The sequence below is a fragment of the Felis catus genome, chromosome B4, assembly GCF_018350175.1.
Source record: "Felis catus isolate Fca126 chromosome B4, F.catus_Fca126_mat1.0, whole genome shotgun sequence".
Classification (NCBI taxonomy): domain Eukaryota; kingdom Metazoa; phylum Chordata; class Mammalia; order Carnivora; family Felidae; genus Felis; species Felis catus.
The window spans coordinates 43,460,393-43,477,725 of NC_058374.1; the positions used below are offsets into that span (position 1 = coordinate 43,460,393).

At 43.9% G+C, this 17,333-nt stretch overlaps 1 protein-coding gene across 2 annotated transcripts in view; it reads left to right on the forward strand.

Annotated features, from left to right (window-relative positions):
• A2ML1 (alpha-2-macroglobulin like 1) overlaps positions 1-13,431 on the forward strand; it is a 45,489-nt gene extending 32,058 nt beyond the window's left edge. Inside the window, exons 26-36 of one of the 2 annotated variants that reach the window (XM_019834470.2) lie at positions 246-402; positions 2,139-2,213; positions 2,385-2,547; positions 4,613-4,827; positions 8,589-8,804; positions 9,228-9,355; positions 9,505-9,595; positions 9,955-10,023; positions 11,118-11,220; positions 11,661-11,702; positions 12,927-13,431. In XM_019834470.2, the coding sequence (XP_019690029.2) occupies positions 246-402; positions 2,139-2,213; positions 2,385-2,547; positions 4,613-4,827; positions 8,589-8,804; positions 9,228-9,355; positions 9,505-9,595; positions 9,955-10,023; positions 11,118-11,220; positions 11,661-11,701 (1,258 nt within the window). In that variant the 3' untranslated portion in view covers position 11,702; positions 12,927-13,431. The remainder of the gene's footprint in view (positions 1-245; positions 403-2,138; positions 2,214-2,384; positions 2,548-4,612; positions 4,828-8,588; positions 8,805-9,227; positions 9,356-9,504; positions 9,596-9,954; positions 10,024-11,117; positions 11,221-11,660; positions 11,703-12,926) is intronic. The other variant, XM_023256757.2, reaches the window with a different exon arrangement.
• The last annotated feature ends 3,902 nt before the right edge of the window (positions 13,432-17,333 follow it).

Below are 17,333 nucleotides of genomic sequence, written 5' to 3' on the forward strand. Positions count from 1 at the left end.
TTAATTTTTTTTTTCAACGTTCATTTATTTTTGGGACAGAGAGAGACAGAGCATGAACGGGGGAGGGGCAGAGAGAGAGGGAGACACAGAATCAGAAACAGGCTCCAGGCTCTGAGCCATCAGCCCAGAGCCTGACGCGGGGCTCGAACTCACCGACCGTGAGATCGTGACCTGGCTGAAGTCGGACGCTTAACCGACTGCGCCACCCAGGCGCCCCATCCACATGTCTCTCTTTGCCCACGTAGGTTGACAGCGTTTGTCACCAAATGCTTTGGCCAAGCTCAGGAATTCATCTTCATTGATGAGAAGAATATCCAGGATGCTCTCAAGTGGATGGCGGGAAACCAGCTCCCCAGCGGCTGCTATGCCAACGTGGGAAAGCTCTTACACGCAGCTATGAAGGTGCAAATCCACCCCAGGGCTCTCAGCCCATCACCACACCTGGGAGGAGCTTGCGCCCTTGACTGAGCAGAATCAAAAGGGCATAGGCCTGGGAGTCAGTGTTCTTCAGGTCCGAGCCCTGGCTCTGGGTGACCCCGGTCAATGTACTCAACCAGTCTGAGCCACAGCTTCCACGTCTGTAGAAAACTAGAACACGTACTAGCACGAGGCTCTCCACTTGTGGTCCTCAGATCAGCAGCAGCAGCAGCAGCACCTGAGAACTTGTTAGAAATACAAATTCCAGTTCCTACCCCGCCTACTCTGAGAAACTCTGCAGGGCGTGGGCCAGAAATTTGTATTTCTAACAAGCCCTCGAGGTGATGCTGATATTCCCGAAGGCGGGAGCAAACCACTGGGCTAGACGTTCGCTGCGTCTTTTACTATCTCCCCGAATCGGAAGCGAAGCCACTTTCTCTGGTGACGACCCATAGGCAGTCCAGTGTTTTCTGTAAGAGGTGCACTCTGTGCCAGGCACTGTTCCGAGCACTTCGTTTATTTGATATTATTGAATGTTTACAGCCGATTAATCAGCTAGGTGCCGGTACACCACTATCAGTCCCATTTTACAGATGAAGGTGCAGAGATTAAGTAAACCGCCCAAGGTGAATGGTAATGAGTGGTAGGACTCTGTTTTGAACCATAGCCGCTGGACTCCATTCACTACCATTGCCTGTACCCTTCCCAAACACAGGCTGAGGTGTTGATGCTTCAGGAGAATTTGTTCAATTCGGAATATACCCAGTGCAGGAAAGATTTGTGTGTACGTTGCTAGGGAAATCATTTACATTGCCATTCTGGGGCCTCAATTAAAACAGTTTGAGTATTAAACAAAAAAAAGTCTCTGTATAGGATTCACTAGTACATTCCTTACGCCAGATTTTATCAGTGTCTCCAAATCTCTGTCCCCTTATACACTGAAACACACGTGGGAGTAGCACAAGCCAGGGCTTGACTTGAACAAGATGGCGGAGATGTTTCCTCTTCCTGCCCACCAGCCCCGGCCAGGCTCTTAAGAAACCCATCACCTGTCTACGTAGCAAGCTTTAGTGATTTGGTGCAGGAGCTCCATAATTAAACTCCCTGGGTTTAACTCCTGCTGCTTATTAGCTGTGTAATCTCCAGCAAGCCATTTAGCCTTTTAAGGGTTTATTTTCTTATCTCCCGAATGAGGATAGCAATTGTGATTAGCTATTTTTAAAAACTTGCTAATATCTTTCCATGAAAGGCATTAAACGGGGTGGGTGCCATCTGATCTTCCCCCTGGAGAAGAGGCTGGACCTTTTTGTTTTTTTTAAATTTATTTTCTTTATTTTGAGGCAGAGAGTGAGCACGAAGGGGAGGGGGTGGTGCAGAGAGAGGGGGAGAGAGAAAATCCCAAGCTGTCGGCCCAGACTTGGGGTTTGGTCCGTGAGCTCGTGATCTGAGCTGAAATCAAGAGTCAGACGCTAACCAACTGAGCCACCCAGGCGCCCCCGGGGCCTTCTGCTTCTTGAGAGGATGTCTGTTTGAGGAGGCTCAGATTCAGGAAGAACCCGAGAATAAGAGATTTTTCTCCATATCCCCTCCCCCGTGATTGTCTGTTTGCTTGTTTAAATAATCCACCCATTCAGAGGGGATACTTTTTTGCAATCTGCGCACGAGTCATACAACGCGCTGCGCTGCCTGTGGCCCTGACCTCGTCTCCCTGCATCCTCTAGGGTGGCGTTGATGATGAGACTTCCCTGACTGCATACATCACAGCCGCGTTGCTGGAGATGAGCAAAACCATACAGGTGCGTGTCTCTAGGGCCTCCTCTGTCTATCCTTCCTATTATGCCTACTTCTAGAGACATTGCACCTACCGTTCACCCTTGTAGACTCAAAAAAGGATACGATGACTTCCTTATCACTTCCCGTTTTCAAAGGAATGCCTTATAAACTCAGTTCTTCATTGTACTTTTTAGGACCCGATGGTGAGTCGGGGCCTACGGTGCCTCAGGAGTTCTGTTTCCTCCACTAACAGCCTCTACACACAGGCCCTACTAGCTTATACTTTCTCTCTGGCTGGGGAGATGGACATCAGAAACACTCTTCTTGAAAAGTTAGACCAGCAGGCTATCATCACAGGTATGTTGGCCATGTTAGGAGTGTTTTGTCGAAATTGTGGAAATGCGCTGTGAGTTATCTGTGATTGTTCCTAGTCCCCGTAGTCCCACATATATTCAGTCTTAGAGAGGATCCCTTTTAGCACAAGGTGTGAAGTCATTAGGTCACTGTTGAGGGTTTTATAAGAAAGCCCATGGAAGTCTTTAAAAGGCGTTGTTATATTTTTAACACGAAGAGAAAACAAACGGTGGGAGCTAGTCAAAGGACCCCTTGGTGTTGTAGAATCCCCCCTTTTGCCCGTCTTTGACAATTCTTTGCTATGAGCTCACTGAGGTTGACGGGATAAGAGAGACTTCTCAAGGTCCTTTAAAAACTTTATGGACATAATGTCTACACCCAACGCGGGGCTCGAACCCATGACCCCGAGACGAAGAGTCTCGTGCTCTTCTGGTTGAGCCAACCAGGCACCCTAAAAACTTTTGGATGTATTTGGAATACTATTTGATGTTCTAACAAGCATTTTATTGGTCTAGCTGTGGGGTTAAAATCAGACTTCCAGGTAAAAGCTTAATCTTGGCCTTCATTTGTATGAATGCCATTACTAAGTTGTCCTCTCCTGGGTTCTGGGTAGTTTTTTGACTGGTACATAAGCGACTCTAGTCATGAAATGAGTGTCTCAGACCGTGGGTTGCACATACCTGTTCCAGTGTATATTGATTTAATGAGATTATCTCTTCTCCATTATCTTGCATTGCCGGCTCACATGATTTGTCTTATGTTTTTCCAATTAGATTGCCTCCTGTGGGCTATTTATTATCTTTAAATGGATAATTAATTAAACTTCTAGATTTCACTCTTCTTTTTTTAATTTAATTTTTTTTTAATTTACATCCAAATTAGTTAGCATATAGTGCAACAATGATTTCAGGAATCGATTTCTTAGTGCCCCTTACCCATTTAGCCCTTCCCCCCTCCCACAACCCCTCCCGTAACCCTCAGTTTGTTCTCCATATTTATGAGTCTCTTCTGTTTTGCCCCACTCCCTGTTTTTTATATTATTTTTGCCCCCCTTCCCTTATGTTCATCTGTTTTGTCTCAAAGTCCTCGTACGAGTGAAGCCATATGATTTTTGTCTTTCTCTGACTAATTTCACTTAGCCTAATACCTTCCAGTTCCATCCACGTGGTTGCAAATGGCAAGATTTCATTCCTTTTGATGGCTGAGTAATACTCCATTGTATATAAATACTACATCTTCTTTATCCATTCATCCGTCGATGGACATTTGGGCTCTTTCCATACTTTGGCTATTGTTGATAGTGCTGCTATAATCATGGGGGTGCATGTGTCCCTTCGAAACAGCCCCCCTGTATCCCTTGGATAAATGCCTAGTAGTATAATTGCTGGGTCCCAGGGTAGTTCTATTTTTACTTTTTTGAGGAAGCTCCATCCTGTTTTCCAGAGTGGCTGCACCAGCTTGCATTCCCATAGCTTTCGCTCTTTTTATTTCCATTTGCTCATCCCTTTCTTTGAGTTGTCTGTCATCTTGGTTGTCCTAGAGTTCTGTTTTAGTCTCATCTTCTATTTGCTCACCCTCATTAGCATTTTTCTATGATTTCTCAGAGTTCTTATGCATTTTTATTCTTAAAATGTTAAACTTTTGATTAGGTAAAATAAAGGCTAAAAAATTAACAAAATTCTACACGCCAAAAACATGCCCCCAAACACATAAGATTCTTGTAAGTTTCTACTTACCTTATCTCCACTGGCATTAGAATTGATAAATTAACAAGAGTGGTTTTCATGTGATTGCTGGAGGCATTTGTTGATACTCTTAGCTTCACCTTGAGGAATTATGGATGGCTCTACACACACACACACACACACACACACACACATGTATACACACACATCCCTGTGTAAACATAATGGCCAATACACCCGAAGATTCTGAGAAATATTTTTTTTCTAACTCATGATTAATTTTTGGCTGGTGCTTGCTCTGCTCTGAGGTGTAGCATTTACACATTGAATATGGGAAATCATCTCCTTCTAAGACCTTCCTGATTATGCTTCTTTCTCCACAGGAGAGTCCATTCACTGGAGCCAAAAGCCTACTCAGTCCCAGGATGCCAGACCTTGGTCTGAGCCTGAGGCTGTAGATGTGGAACTTACAGCATATGTCTTATTAGCCCAGCTTAGCAAAGCCAGCCTGACTCAAAAGGAGATAGCCAAGGCCACTGCCATAGTGGCTTGGTTGGCCAAGCAACGCAACGCATATGGGGGCTTCTCTTCTACTCAGGTAAATAACCCACTCTCCAACCTCGACTTATCAGGTAGTATTAGGTCCTGTGTGGAGAGAGGACAAAACAACAAACAAACAAAAACAAGACACAAAAACTATTGCCCTTGACTTCTAGGTCAAGAGACATATAATTCTATAGGGAGGGAGGAAAAGCATGTGAAAAATATATAGGGTTCATAACAACGGGTCATATGAACACATAAATAGTACTATATGTACTTAATTCTCTTCCTTTGTAGAGTATGAAACATAATGGAATAAAGAGAAACATTATAAGATCAGTGTTTTATGTGTGAATAGGACATCTATAATTATGGCTAAATTATACATTAACAGATTAGAAAGCCAATTATGGAGTCAGAAACATAAAAGCAAGATTTTACAGGTATACTTCCTTCTATTGCAGGCATTGGGAAGCTAGTAAGATATACAGTTTCTACTTTAAAAAGTTCACAAACTAGCTCTTTCCGCCATCTTTTCGTGCCGCCATAACGGTGCACATGAATGTCCTGGCAGAGGCTCTCAAGAGCATTGACAATGCCGAAAAGAGAAGCAAACACCAGGTTCTTACTGGGTCGTGCTCCAAAGTCATCGTCTGGTTTCTAACTGTGATACTGAAGCAGGGTTGCATTGGCGAATTTGAAATCATCGATGCTCACAGAGCTGGGAAAATTATTGGAAACCTCACGGGCGGAGGGGGGGAGGCTAAACAAGTGTGGAGTGATCAGCCCCAGGTTTGATGTACAGCTCAAAAGTCTAGAAAAATGGCAGAAAAATCTGCCCCCCTCCTGCCAGTTGGTTTCATTGTACTGACCACCTCAGGTGGCATCATGGACCATGAGGAAGCAGGATGAAAACACACACGAGGGAAAATCCAGAGAATTCTTTTCCTAGGGATAGAATATGCTCATGCAAATAAAATGCCTCACTGGACTCTTCAAAAAAAAAAGTTCACAAACTAGAAGTAAAGTTAGGAAAAGCTCTATAACGACAGAGCAGGATTTGGTTATACCAGAAAGAAACCAAAGATACAAAATAATGCACTTAAAAAGGGAGAGAGAGCTTACAACAACTTGAAGGATAAGAAAAGTCTGCAGGGGAGTAGCATTTGAGGTAGATCTAAAAGCATAGGCAGGGGCACCTGACAGGCTCAGTTGGTAGAGCATGTGACTCTTGGTCTTGGAGTCGTGAGTTCAAGCCCCATGTTGGGTGTCGAACCTACGTACAAACAAATAAATAAAAGGATATGTAACATTTGGAGGGACAACTATTACAAGGAAGGAGAAATGGCATGAGCAGAGACAACAGTTTGCAAAAGTATAGAATGACTGTCGGGAAAACTGGGTTAGCCAATGCATAACGGGACCTCAGTTTAGAAAGTTCGGACAGGTTTATACCATGGAGGGCCCTTGTGTATCAGACTCAAGATTTTGCCCATTCTGAGAAGCTATTAATTTTTTTAACTTTGTGTCAGAAAGATTAACCTGTTACTTACTGTTACTTAGTGTAGGGGATGGTTCTGAGGAGAGAGACACTGGATTTGAAGAGATAGGACACTCTTTCATTTGTCTAGGTTAAGGGTAAGGAGAACTTGAATTTGGTGGCAGTTGGGAAAAAGATGTAAAATCGCATGATATATTCAAATAGTATCATAAAAATCGTCTTAGATGATTATACAGAGACTAGTCATTAATTCATTTGTGCTGCAAATGTTATTAAATACATACCATATCCGACTCACTGATCATACAAAATACTCAAAAAACCATATTTCTTGTCTTGGTAAAGATTGTATTCTGACTCATTGAAATTAGGGCCAGTTTCGTTGAGGGTATAACATGTAAATTAGACCTGGAAAAAGAATATATTTTAACTGATGAAGTATCTGGTAAAGATGTTAAGAGCACTGAAACTGAATATGGTAATGCCTTAATAGGAATTTAAAAAAAATTATATGGCACTGGGGCACCTGGGTGGCTCAGTCACTTGGGTGTCTGACTCTTGATTTTGGCTCAGGTCATGACCCCAAGGTCGTGAGATTGAGCCCCGCATCGGACTCTGCACTGAACGTAGAGCCTGCTTGAGATTCTCTCTCTCTCTCTCTCTCTCTCTCCTCCTCCCCTGATTGCACTCTCTCTTTCTAAATAAATAAATTAATTAATTAATTAAATGGTACTATCCTTCCTTCCTTCAAGGAAATTCTTGGCCAAAGATCAGGAAGGACTTCTTTCTTGCTGAGCCCTAAATAATTATGATATACAATTTCAGAAATCTGTGAGTGAAATGTTTAGAACTCTCAGTGACAGATACATGTCAGAATTGTTTTTTAATAAAATCCTTAGCTATTACAAGAAGGCACATGTCACCCACAGTGGTTTTTCAGCCAGTGATGAGGTCTCGTTTCTTGAATTGTTTCCACATATTGGAGAATAAGGACCTTTTGGGATCAAGTTCATGGAGAGTAGATAAAAAGTTGTGTGTAGATAGTCAAGCTGCATAGGAATCACTTGTTCACAGCTTCCCCAGAGTGGGTGACCTGCCTTCCTGTTTTTTCAAGAAAAAATTTTTTTTAATATTTATTTTTTAAGAGACAGAGTGCAAGTGGGGAAGGGGCAGGGAGCGAGAGGGAGACACAGAATCCGAAGCAGGCTCCAGGCTCTGAGCTGTCAGCACAGAGCCCAACGCGGGGCTCGAACCCACCAGCCGTGAGATCATGACCTGAGCCGAAGTCGGACGCTTAACCGACTGAGCCACCCAGGCTTTTATACGACAGTATGATGTCTAAATACAGCTGTTCTTTTTCATTTGGGATAGGAAGATGTGGGGTTCCCTTATTCTGTAGATACTGTACAAAGTGTCGAGCATGTAGATATCCTCATAGCAGTAAAATATAGCAATTTGCTGGACATCTCGTTCTGTTTTTTTCTTTCCTCTAGTTGTCACTTATATAAATCATATTTTCAGAATGGAAAAGTTCTGATGCCTTGCCTTCTTGGTGGTAGCTTATCTGTCTTCTATCCAAGTGAAGAAAAGATGGTCACATGGCACAGCGGCGAAGAAGCCTTAGTTCGCAAGGAAGGGTACCCTGATAGCCTCTCCAGCTGTGCCATAGAAGATCATCACAGAGCTAGATGACTTTGAAGAACGTGCAATTTTTAGGGCTATTATGTTACTGCTATTTCCTCTCCAAATAAGGAAACTGTAAAATACATACTGAACAGTTACCCACTTGCTTCTAACTATAGCCCATTCTGAAGCTAGGTTTGGTTGAAGACGAATATGAGATGAACCCGATAACCTATACATGTGTCATAACAACTTGATGACAATTTTCTAGACAGGCAAGATATGATTTCTATGTCGGTTTCCCTGGCATTGATGAACGTGGCTCTTACATACTTAGAAGAGGCGTCATCAGCGGGGTGCCTGGGTGGCTCAGTCGGTTAGGCAGCCGACTTCAGCTCAGGTCATGATCTCGCGGTCCGTGAGTTCGAGCCCCGCGTCGGGCTCTGTGCTGACAGCTCAGAGCCTGGAGCCTGTTTCGGATTCTGGGTCTCCCTCTCTCTGACCCTCTCCCGTTCGTGCTCCGTCTCTCTCTGTCTCAAAAATAAATAAACGTTAAAAAAAAATTTTAGAAAAAAAAAAGAAGAGGCGTCATCCACACTAGTGAACCGCCAGACACGTAGGTTATCGGGTTATTTGAAGTTAATTCCAGTGGCTCACAAAATGTAAGCATATGCCCCACCCGTTTTCTTCAGGATACTGTAGTTGCCCTCCAAGCTCTTGCCAAATACGCCACCACTGCCTATGTGCCATCTGAGGAAGTCCACCTGGCTGTGAAATCCAGTGAGAATTTCCAGCGTGCTTTCAACATTCAGGCTGCCAACCGGTTGGTATTTCAGCAGGAGACTCTACCCAATATCCCTGGAGCGTATACCTTGGAGGCCTCGGGCCAGGGCTGTGTCTACGTGCAGGTAAGCAGAGATCCATGAGAAAGAACCAGCACGCATTGGGAAGGAGAGCCTGCGGGCGTCTTTGCCTCCAGTCGAACCTCCTGTCTCATTTGTTTTTTGTTTTTTTTTTTTTTTTAATTTTTTTTTTCAACGTTTATTTATTTTTGGGACAGAGAGAGACAGAGCATGAACGGGGGAGGGGCAGAGAGAGAGGGAGACACAGAATCGGAAACAGGCTCCAGGCTCTGAGCCATCAGCCCCGAGCCCGACACGGGGCTCGAACTCACGGACCCCGAGATGGTGACCTGGCTGAAGTCGGACGCTTAACCGACTGCGCCACCCAGGCGCCTCCCTCCTGTCTCATTTGTGAAGAGAGTAGTTTGAGCTGTGCAATAGTTAAAGTTCTTCCCAGCTCTGATTTGGTTATCTATTTCCTCCTGCTAGACGGTGCTGAAATACAACATCCCCCCTCCTAAATTTGCGGATACCTTTAGTCTTAGTGTGGAAGTGGGAAAAGATACATGTGAGCAAGTTACTTCACCTCGATCCTTGGTGCTTACTATCCACACCAGGTGAGAAAAGCTGAGCTGGGGGGGGGGGGGGCAGCCGGATCATAGAAGCTGAGGTGTGTGTGCGCACGCGTGCGCGCACGTTGGGGCTATAGAGTCTGCTAGGAGTGAAAATCACGGGTTGACACAGATGTGCCTCTTTCTGCCCTTAGTTATGTGGGGAGTCGCAGCTCTTCCAATATGGCCATTGTAGAAGTGAAGATGCTTTCTGGGTTCAGTCCCATGGAGGGCACCCATCAGTTAGTAAGTCTGTTCTTTCTTCTTCATTTAACAAGCTCTGAAAGGACATAACATGATCCCTAAAAAGCTGGTGAAATGGGCTTCACGGTATATCTATCTATCTATCTATCTATCTATCTATCTATCTATCATCTATCTATCTATGCATGTATATATACAACTCATAATTACATTATTTCAATGGGCTGCAAAAGTGCATCAGATGTGTTAAATGGAAACTGGAATCATCTTGGTTCCTTTGTCTTGCCTTTTCCACAGTATATATTGTTTCCTTGATCATGACAGAGCTTTGGTATAGTACCCTAGGGGATAGGGAAGGCTCTGGATCTTAGTCTGTTTTATTTTCCCCCTTTCTCATTTAGCTTCTCCAACAACCACTGGTGAAGAAGGTTGAATCTGGAACTGATGTACTGAACATTTACTTGGAAGAGGTAGGTGTTCAGAAACTGAACCCAAGAGCTTGATTCCTTATGTAGCTTTGCAACTTCCCTTTTAATCTGCATATACTGGTGTCACATGCACAGGGATGAGGGAACTGAGAGAATGGGTCTGAAGCCACGAAGTGAATTCTACCTCCGTGTTGTTTACTATAAAATATTCTTATTCACCTCCAGGGCAGTACTAACAGATACATCATGCTAGCCATCTATGTCATTTATTTTTTAAGTTTATTTATTTATTTTGAGAGGGGGTAGGGGCAAAGAGAGAGGGAGAGAGAACCCCAAGCAAGCTCCGCCTTGTCGGCGTACAGCCCGATGTGGGGCTCAATCCCAAGAACCATGAGCTCGTGACCTGAGCCGAAATCAAGAGTCGGACACTTAACCAACTAATCCACCCAGGCTCCCCGCTATCTATGCCATTTAAAAATGTGTCGGCCAGGATGTGACTATTTTAAAATAAGGTGGTCAGGAAAGGCCTCTGTGAGGAGATGTTACCTGATCAGAGACCTGAAGGAAGAGAGAAAACCACTAGGAAGCAAAGAGCCTTTAAAAAAAAGAAAGAGGGGCGCCTGTGTGGCTCAGTCGGTTAAGCATCCGACTTCGACTCAGGTCACGATCTCGTGGTCCATGAGTTCGAGCCCCGCGTCGGGCTCTGGGCTGATGGCTCAGAGCCTAGAGCCTGCTTCCGATTCTGTGTCTCCCTCTCTCTCTGGCCCTCCCCCGTTCATGCTCTGTCTCTCTCTGTCTCAAAAATAAAAACTTAAAAAAAAATTAAAAAAAAAAAAAAGAAAGATTCTGTTCCTTTGGCCACTTCAATTAATTTAGTGGAGGAACCATGGGTTAGAGTAGACCAAGAATGGAGGGGACTTTGTCACAAGAAGGCCAGGAAGCTGTAAGATCCTAAGAAGAAAGAGTCAGGAAGTCGGCAGAAGCCAACATCTTGAAGACTGGCCTAGGGCAAGCAAAGACAGGTAGAAGGGTTTCAGGAGATTTGGGTGAAGACAAGAGTCTTTTAATCTCCGCATTACAGAGAGTGTTATTTTCTCTTTAGTTTTGATATGACGTTTTGTCTTTCTTCTCCACAGCTGAATAAGAAGACTCAGGCCCTTACCTTCACCATCAGCCAACGTATGTTGGTCACTAACCTGAAACCAGCAACCATCACGGTCTATGACTACTACCTCCCAGGTGAGGGCTAAGCTCTATTGTATCTCCCAAGGTAGTTCTACCTCGCTCTTCATGCTATCTCCCCTAATTTTAAAGATACTCTTTCCCAAGCAAGTAGCATATAATTACATTATTTGACCTCCCAAACCATTGCATTTTAACTGTATGTCATTTTTAAAAGTCTTCTGCACTAGCGATGTTTTACGACGGTCCACAGACCAAAAGGACAAGAGGGACCCTTGTTCTTTAAGGCCTGACTATTCTTAATGTTTTTGCTGCGATGAAGAATTTACCACAACAGTAGTGTTTGGAACTTTCCCGTAATTCGGAATATGCTCATAATACGCTCATCGCGTCTAGGGGTCCTCTGAATAGGGTTAAAGCAGTAGCTTTTATGAAGTGCTTTCTCTTTGAATGCATGGGGGCCCTTATGTAATAATATATGTCCTTTCATCTTACAGGTGAACAGGCAACAATTCAGTACTCTGATCCTTGTGAATGAGGTAAGGATGAACTTTTGCGGTAGGGTGATAGTATTCAAAAGTTAAGGGACCTTCTTCTGAGTTATGTTATTACCTTCGGGGAGCTAGTTTTTGATAGAAAGTGGGCTTTCCTTTTTTCTTTTTCTTTTTTTTTTTAATCTTAAATCCTTTTTTCTTCTTGAGGTAAGCTTTACATCCATCGTGGGGCTCAAACTCACGACCCTGAGATCAAGAGTCACATGCTCTACTGACCGAGCCAGCCACATACCCCCTTTTTTGGGTCCTAAACTCTTTTTTTTTTTTTTTTTAATTTTTTTTCATGTTTATTTTTATTTTTGAGAGAGACAGAGACAGAATGCAAGTGGGTTAGGGGCAGAGAGCGAGGGAGACACAGAATCTGAAGCAGGCTCCAGGCTCGGAGCTGTCAGCACAGAGCCCGACGCATGGCTTGAACTCACGGACCGAGAGATCATGACCTGAGCCGAAGTCAGACGCTTAACCCACTGAGCCACCCAGGCGCCCCGGTCCTAAACTCTTAAAGAAAGAATAATAATCTTAGGTCACACCAGAAAAAGTTAATAGTGGCATTTGTGGGAGGGGTTCTATGTGGTTTTTAAAAACAAGATTTTCTTCTGATTGAAACTGATGAATTTTTAAAATTACTTTTACATTCTACATCTTTGTTATATAAAAATACTAAGGGAAAAGTAAAGATTATCTGATCCTGCTCCTCTGAGATAACACTATTAATAATCTCATTGCGCGTTCAGGAGATTTTCTTGTAGGTAGGAAAAAGCTGAGGGAGCACCTGGATGGCTCGATTGGTAGAGCATGTGACTCTTGATCTCCGGGTTGGGAGTTTAAACTCACCTTGGGTGTAGAGATAACTTTATTTATTTATTTATTTATTTATTTATTTATTTTTAAAGTTTATTTTTGAGACAGAGCATGAGTGGGGGAGGGGCAGAGAGAGAGGGGGACACAGAATCCGAAGCAGGCTCCAGGCTCTGAGCTGTCAGCCCAGAGTCCGACGCGGGGCTCGAACTCACAAACCGTGAGATCATGACCTGAGCTGAAGTTGGACACTTAACCGGCTGAGCCACCCAGGTGCCCCTAGAGAAAACTTAAAAAAAAAAACAACAACAACAATTAAACAAATAAATAGATAGGAAAAACTCTTTTACATTCATGAAGACTTTCTGAGTATAATGATGTCTTCTTTCCCCCCCCCCCCTCCTCTCCCAGGATAGAAGTTGGAAAGAGACTAATTTAATCCCCTGTGACATTACTGGACAACATTCTTCTGCCTCTTAAAGCAAAACTCATTCAATCAACTAATTTGATTTCTCTGATTGACTAGTGAGTGTGTAACAGATGAGCAGGCGTGAACCTCAGCTACTTTCTTCCACTTCACAGATGCATAGGTGCCGGAATAAAGGGTTGGGGCGGGGGGATGGGCTCGGAATAATCACCCCAGGGAAGAATTACCTGGAAAAGACCCCTGGGGGAGGAGATGTGATTTAGCCACAGGGGGGACTCTCCAGAGGAGATTTGGAAGTAGAGGGGGATCCAGGGAAGATAAAAATGTCTTTCCGGAGGTTAAATCTAAGGGGAGATGTAATTTAGCGTTTTGGGAGTAGATGAAAAAAAGTTTTTTCCTTGAAAAGAAAACCCGTGTCCTTGACTCTGTGCGTCTTGCTATGGCTCCCAAAGGTTTTGTTGAAAGATAATAATCATCCTTTAACCAGAACTCGTATTTTGGCTTCCTCTTTAAACCTTTTGACCCAGACACGTCAGAGAATCGTCTTGCCGATTCTGGGAGGGGTCAGAGAGTCCCAATTAAGGGATTGTGTTCAGCCAGCTGTCACTGCAGGGCAAAATAGTGATTGATAACAAGAGAAGTGGCTGGCCAGGATTCCCTATCTCTGCGATTCTCCTTCAGGATTCCCCCAGCCTCTTCCGCCAGGGGATACCTATCTTTGTGTAAGCTGTTTCTGGAAGCAATGTTTTTGTTTTAGAAACGGGTCTGGAGGCAGAGGTATGGGGGGGGGAAAGAGATGAATAGTATTTAAACAGAGAAGATCATCTAGGCAACCACACCTTTTCACCCTGGATATGCACTCTCTGATCTCGCTCCTCTGGACTGTAAATTTTGACCAGAAGAGCCAGGGGAAAGTAAGTCCATGATGTAGAGATATTTCCATAAGCCCAGGGCCATATTTGCAAAAATTGTTCATTTCCTGTCTCCCCCACCCTAGACTCTGCCCTGGACCTCCTAGGAGTTCCCAAAGTGAGAGAACATGGGGAACATACCCAAAGGAGGTCATCCCCAAACCTGCTTTACCTCTCAGGTATCATGGAAATTAAAGAAAAGAGGGCACTCATGAACGCTCCCCCAACTCCTGAACCCTCTACCCTGTTACATTTGGCTCTGTGACTCCTCCCAGAACCTCCCCCTTTTTGCAATGGAGGGAGATAGTGATCCTCAGGACTTAAGAAGTTATATCTGGGGGCGCCTGAGTGGCTCAGTCGGTTAAGTGTCCGACTTTGGCTCAGGTCATGATCTCCCGGTTCGTGAGTTCGAGCCCCTCGTAGGGCTCTGGGCTGACAGCTCAGAGCCTGGAGCCCGCTTCACATTCTGTGTCTCCCTCTGTCTGCCCCTCCACTGCTTACACTGTCTCTCGCATTGTCTCAAAAACATATAAACATTTAAAAAAAAGTTTTAAAGAAGTTATATCTGGATAGAGTATTTTATTTTTAAAAAAAATTTTTTTCAATGTTTATTTATTTTGGGGACAGAGAGAGACAGAGCATGAATGGGGGAGGGGCAGAGAGAGAGGGAGACACAGAATTGGAAACAGGCTCCAGGCTCCGAGCCATCAGCCCAGAGCCTGACGCGGGGCTCGAACTCCCGGACCGCGAGATCGTGACCTGGCTGAAGTCGGACGCTTAACGGACTGCGCCACCCAGGCGCCCCGGGATAGAGTATTTTAAATGAATGTTTGAAATGAATAGAGTTTCTGTATTCATTGTATCTTTTGGGCTTCAGATTGAAGGCAAAGAATATTCTTTTTTTATGTAAAATAGTTTTTTTAACGTTTATTTTTGAGAAAAAGAGACAGTGAGTGGGAGGGGCAGAGAGAGAGGGAGACACAGAATCAGAAACGTAAACATTTCTGCATATCTAAGAAGCAAGGCGATTGTGAGGATTAAGTGACATGTCATATTATAGTGCTTATAGTAGGGACTCAATACGTGCATTTATTATATGCCAGGCACTTTACCAGTTCTGGGAATGCAAAAATAAGTAAAATGAAGTTTCTGTCCTCAAGTTGTTCACAGACTGGTGGAGGGAGAAAATAAATAAATCAACAGTTACACAATACAGAGTGAGAGAGAAAGAAAGAAAGAAAGAAAGAAAGAAAGAAAGAAAGAAAGGAAGGAAGAGGGGGCGGGACGCCTGGGTGGTTCCGTCGGTTAAGCTAAGGTTAAGCTAAGCGTCCAGTTTTGGCTCAGTTGATCATGGTCTCGCAGTCTGTGAATTCAAGCCCCGTGTTGCATTGTGTGCTGACAGCTCAGAGCCTGGAGCCTGCTTCTGATTCTGTCTCCCTCTCTCTCTGCTCCTCCCCCACTCGTGCTCTCTCTCTCTCTCTCTCTCTGTCTCAGAAATAAACATTAAAAATTTTTTAAGAAAGAAAGAGAAAGAAGGGAGGAAGGAAGGAAGGAAGGAGAGGGAGAGGTAGAAAATACAAAAAGCTATGGGATTACGTAGGAGAGTCACCTTGCCAGACTGAAGTGAAGAAGTGGTCAGAATGGCTTTTCCGGGTTGATGCCTGAGCTGGATGAACAATGAGAAAATGAAAGAGGAAGCAAGTTTGGGCAAAGTGAGCTACAAATGAAATCAAAGAGGTAGAAGAAATCATGGGTATTTCATCCAAGTAGTTCAATGTAACTCATGGATTGTGTGTGTGTGTGTTTAAAAGTGAGTTGAGGGGCGCCTGGGTGGCTCAGTCGGTTGAGTGTCTGACTTCAGCTCAGGTCATGGTCTCACGGTTCATGGGTTCAAGCCCCGCATCAGGCTCTGTGCTCGACAGCTCAGAGCCTGGAGCCTGCTTTGGATTCTATGTCTCCCTCTCTCTCTGCCCCTCCCCTGCTTGTGCTCTGTCTCTCTCTGCCTCTCAAAAATAAATACATGTAAAAAAAAAAAAAGTAGTAATTAAAAAAGAAATTAAAAAAGAAAAAGAAAAGTGAGTTGAGAAAGTAGAGAGAAGTTAGATCCTGACTCGCTTTTTCAGAAGAGCAAGGCGCCTGGCCGGCCCGGTCAGAGCATGTGCAGCTCTTGATCTTGAGTTGTGGGTTTGAGCCCCACGTTGGGTGTAGAGATTACTTAAATAAATAAATACACTTAAAAAAAAAAAAAAAAAAGAAGAAAGAAAGATCATTCCAGCATCAGACTGAAGACTGGAGAAGAGAAGGGTGAAGCTGAAGTTCTCAAAGTCATTTAGGAAACTGCTGTGGTAATCTGGACACGCGCTGGGGAACTGGAAGCAGGAGTTAGGAGGAAGGGGCGTACGTAGAAGTTACTCCGCAGGGGAGATCGCATCAGAATTTAGTGATGTCAGAGACAAAATGCACCAGACAACTGAGGTGATGTTATTCAGGCTATTGCAATAAAGAACATGTTTATTAACGAAGAATGTCTCATAGAAAAGGAAAGGGAACTGAGGTTTTATGGAGGTAGGAAAACACAGGGCCCCGATCTTACTGGAGTCATGAGCCAGTGTAGAGACGGGTCTTTTCATGGAATATACGAGAACAGGATGGAACACAAAAGGTGACGGCGGTTTGGAAAACAAAAAAAAAAAAAAAAAAAAAAAAAAAAATGGGGGTATTTCTTAACTGACCTGTTTTCCAGAAGCAAAGAGGTCTGGTGAAACTCACCATTGTCAGTGACTAATTGGATGTAAGACAAACGAGTCCGGGAAGAATCTGGGAAAACTGCCAGGACTCTAGACTGTAGAATTTGTAAGAGAGGAAAACCTTTTCCTCTAACTTCTTTTTTTTTTAATGCTTCTTATGTCATTTTTAAAAAATATTTGTTTTTGAGGGAGAGGAGGGGCAGAGAGAGGGAGACAGAGAATCCGAAGCAAGCTCTGTGCCGTCAGTGCAAAGCCCGATGTGGGGCTCGAACCCACGAACCGTGAGATCATGACCTGACCTGAGCCGAAGTCGGACACTCAACTTGACTGAACCATCCAGGTTCCCCCCCCTTTTCCTCTAACTTCTTATATTCTGTGCCTGGGGCCTGGGAATTAAATTGGCAAAAGACAAATTAACAGGAGAAAAGATCTATTTGTATGCACCTGGTCACTTTACAGGAAGAAAGCAAAAGCCCTAAGAGTCAGTTAGGTCTGGGGGCTCATATTACCATTTTAACAAAGGGCAATATGTTATAGAGAAGTTACAAAACAAAGGAAAAGGTCTTTGGTCTTCTAGGGGCAATAACACTGTGGGAAGGTAAATAATAGGGGGAAAGGAGTGAAAGATTAAGGTTATTTTAGTAAGGTTTGTTATGCAGACTTGTTTCTGCTGACTTTCCGTGTCCTGTGATAAAGATCGCTTTCCTGGTATGGGAGAGGGGAGGGGAGACAG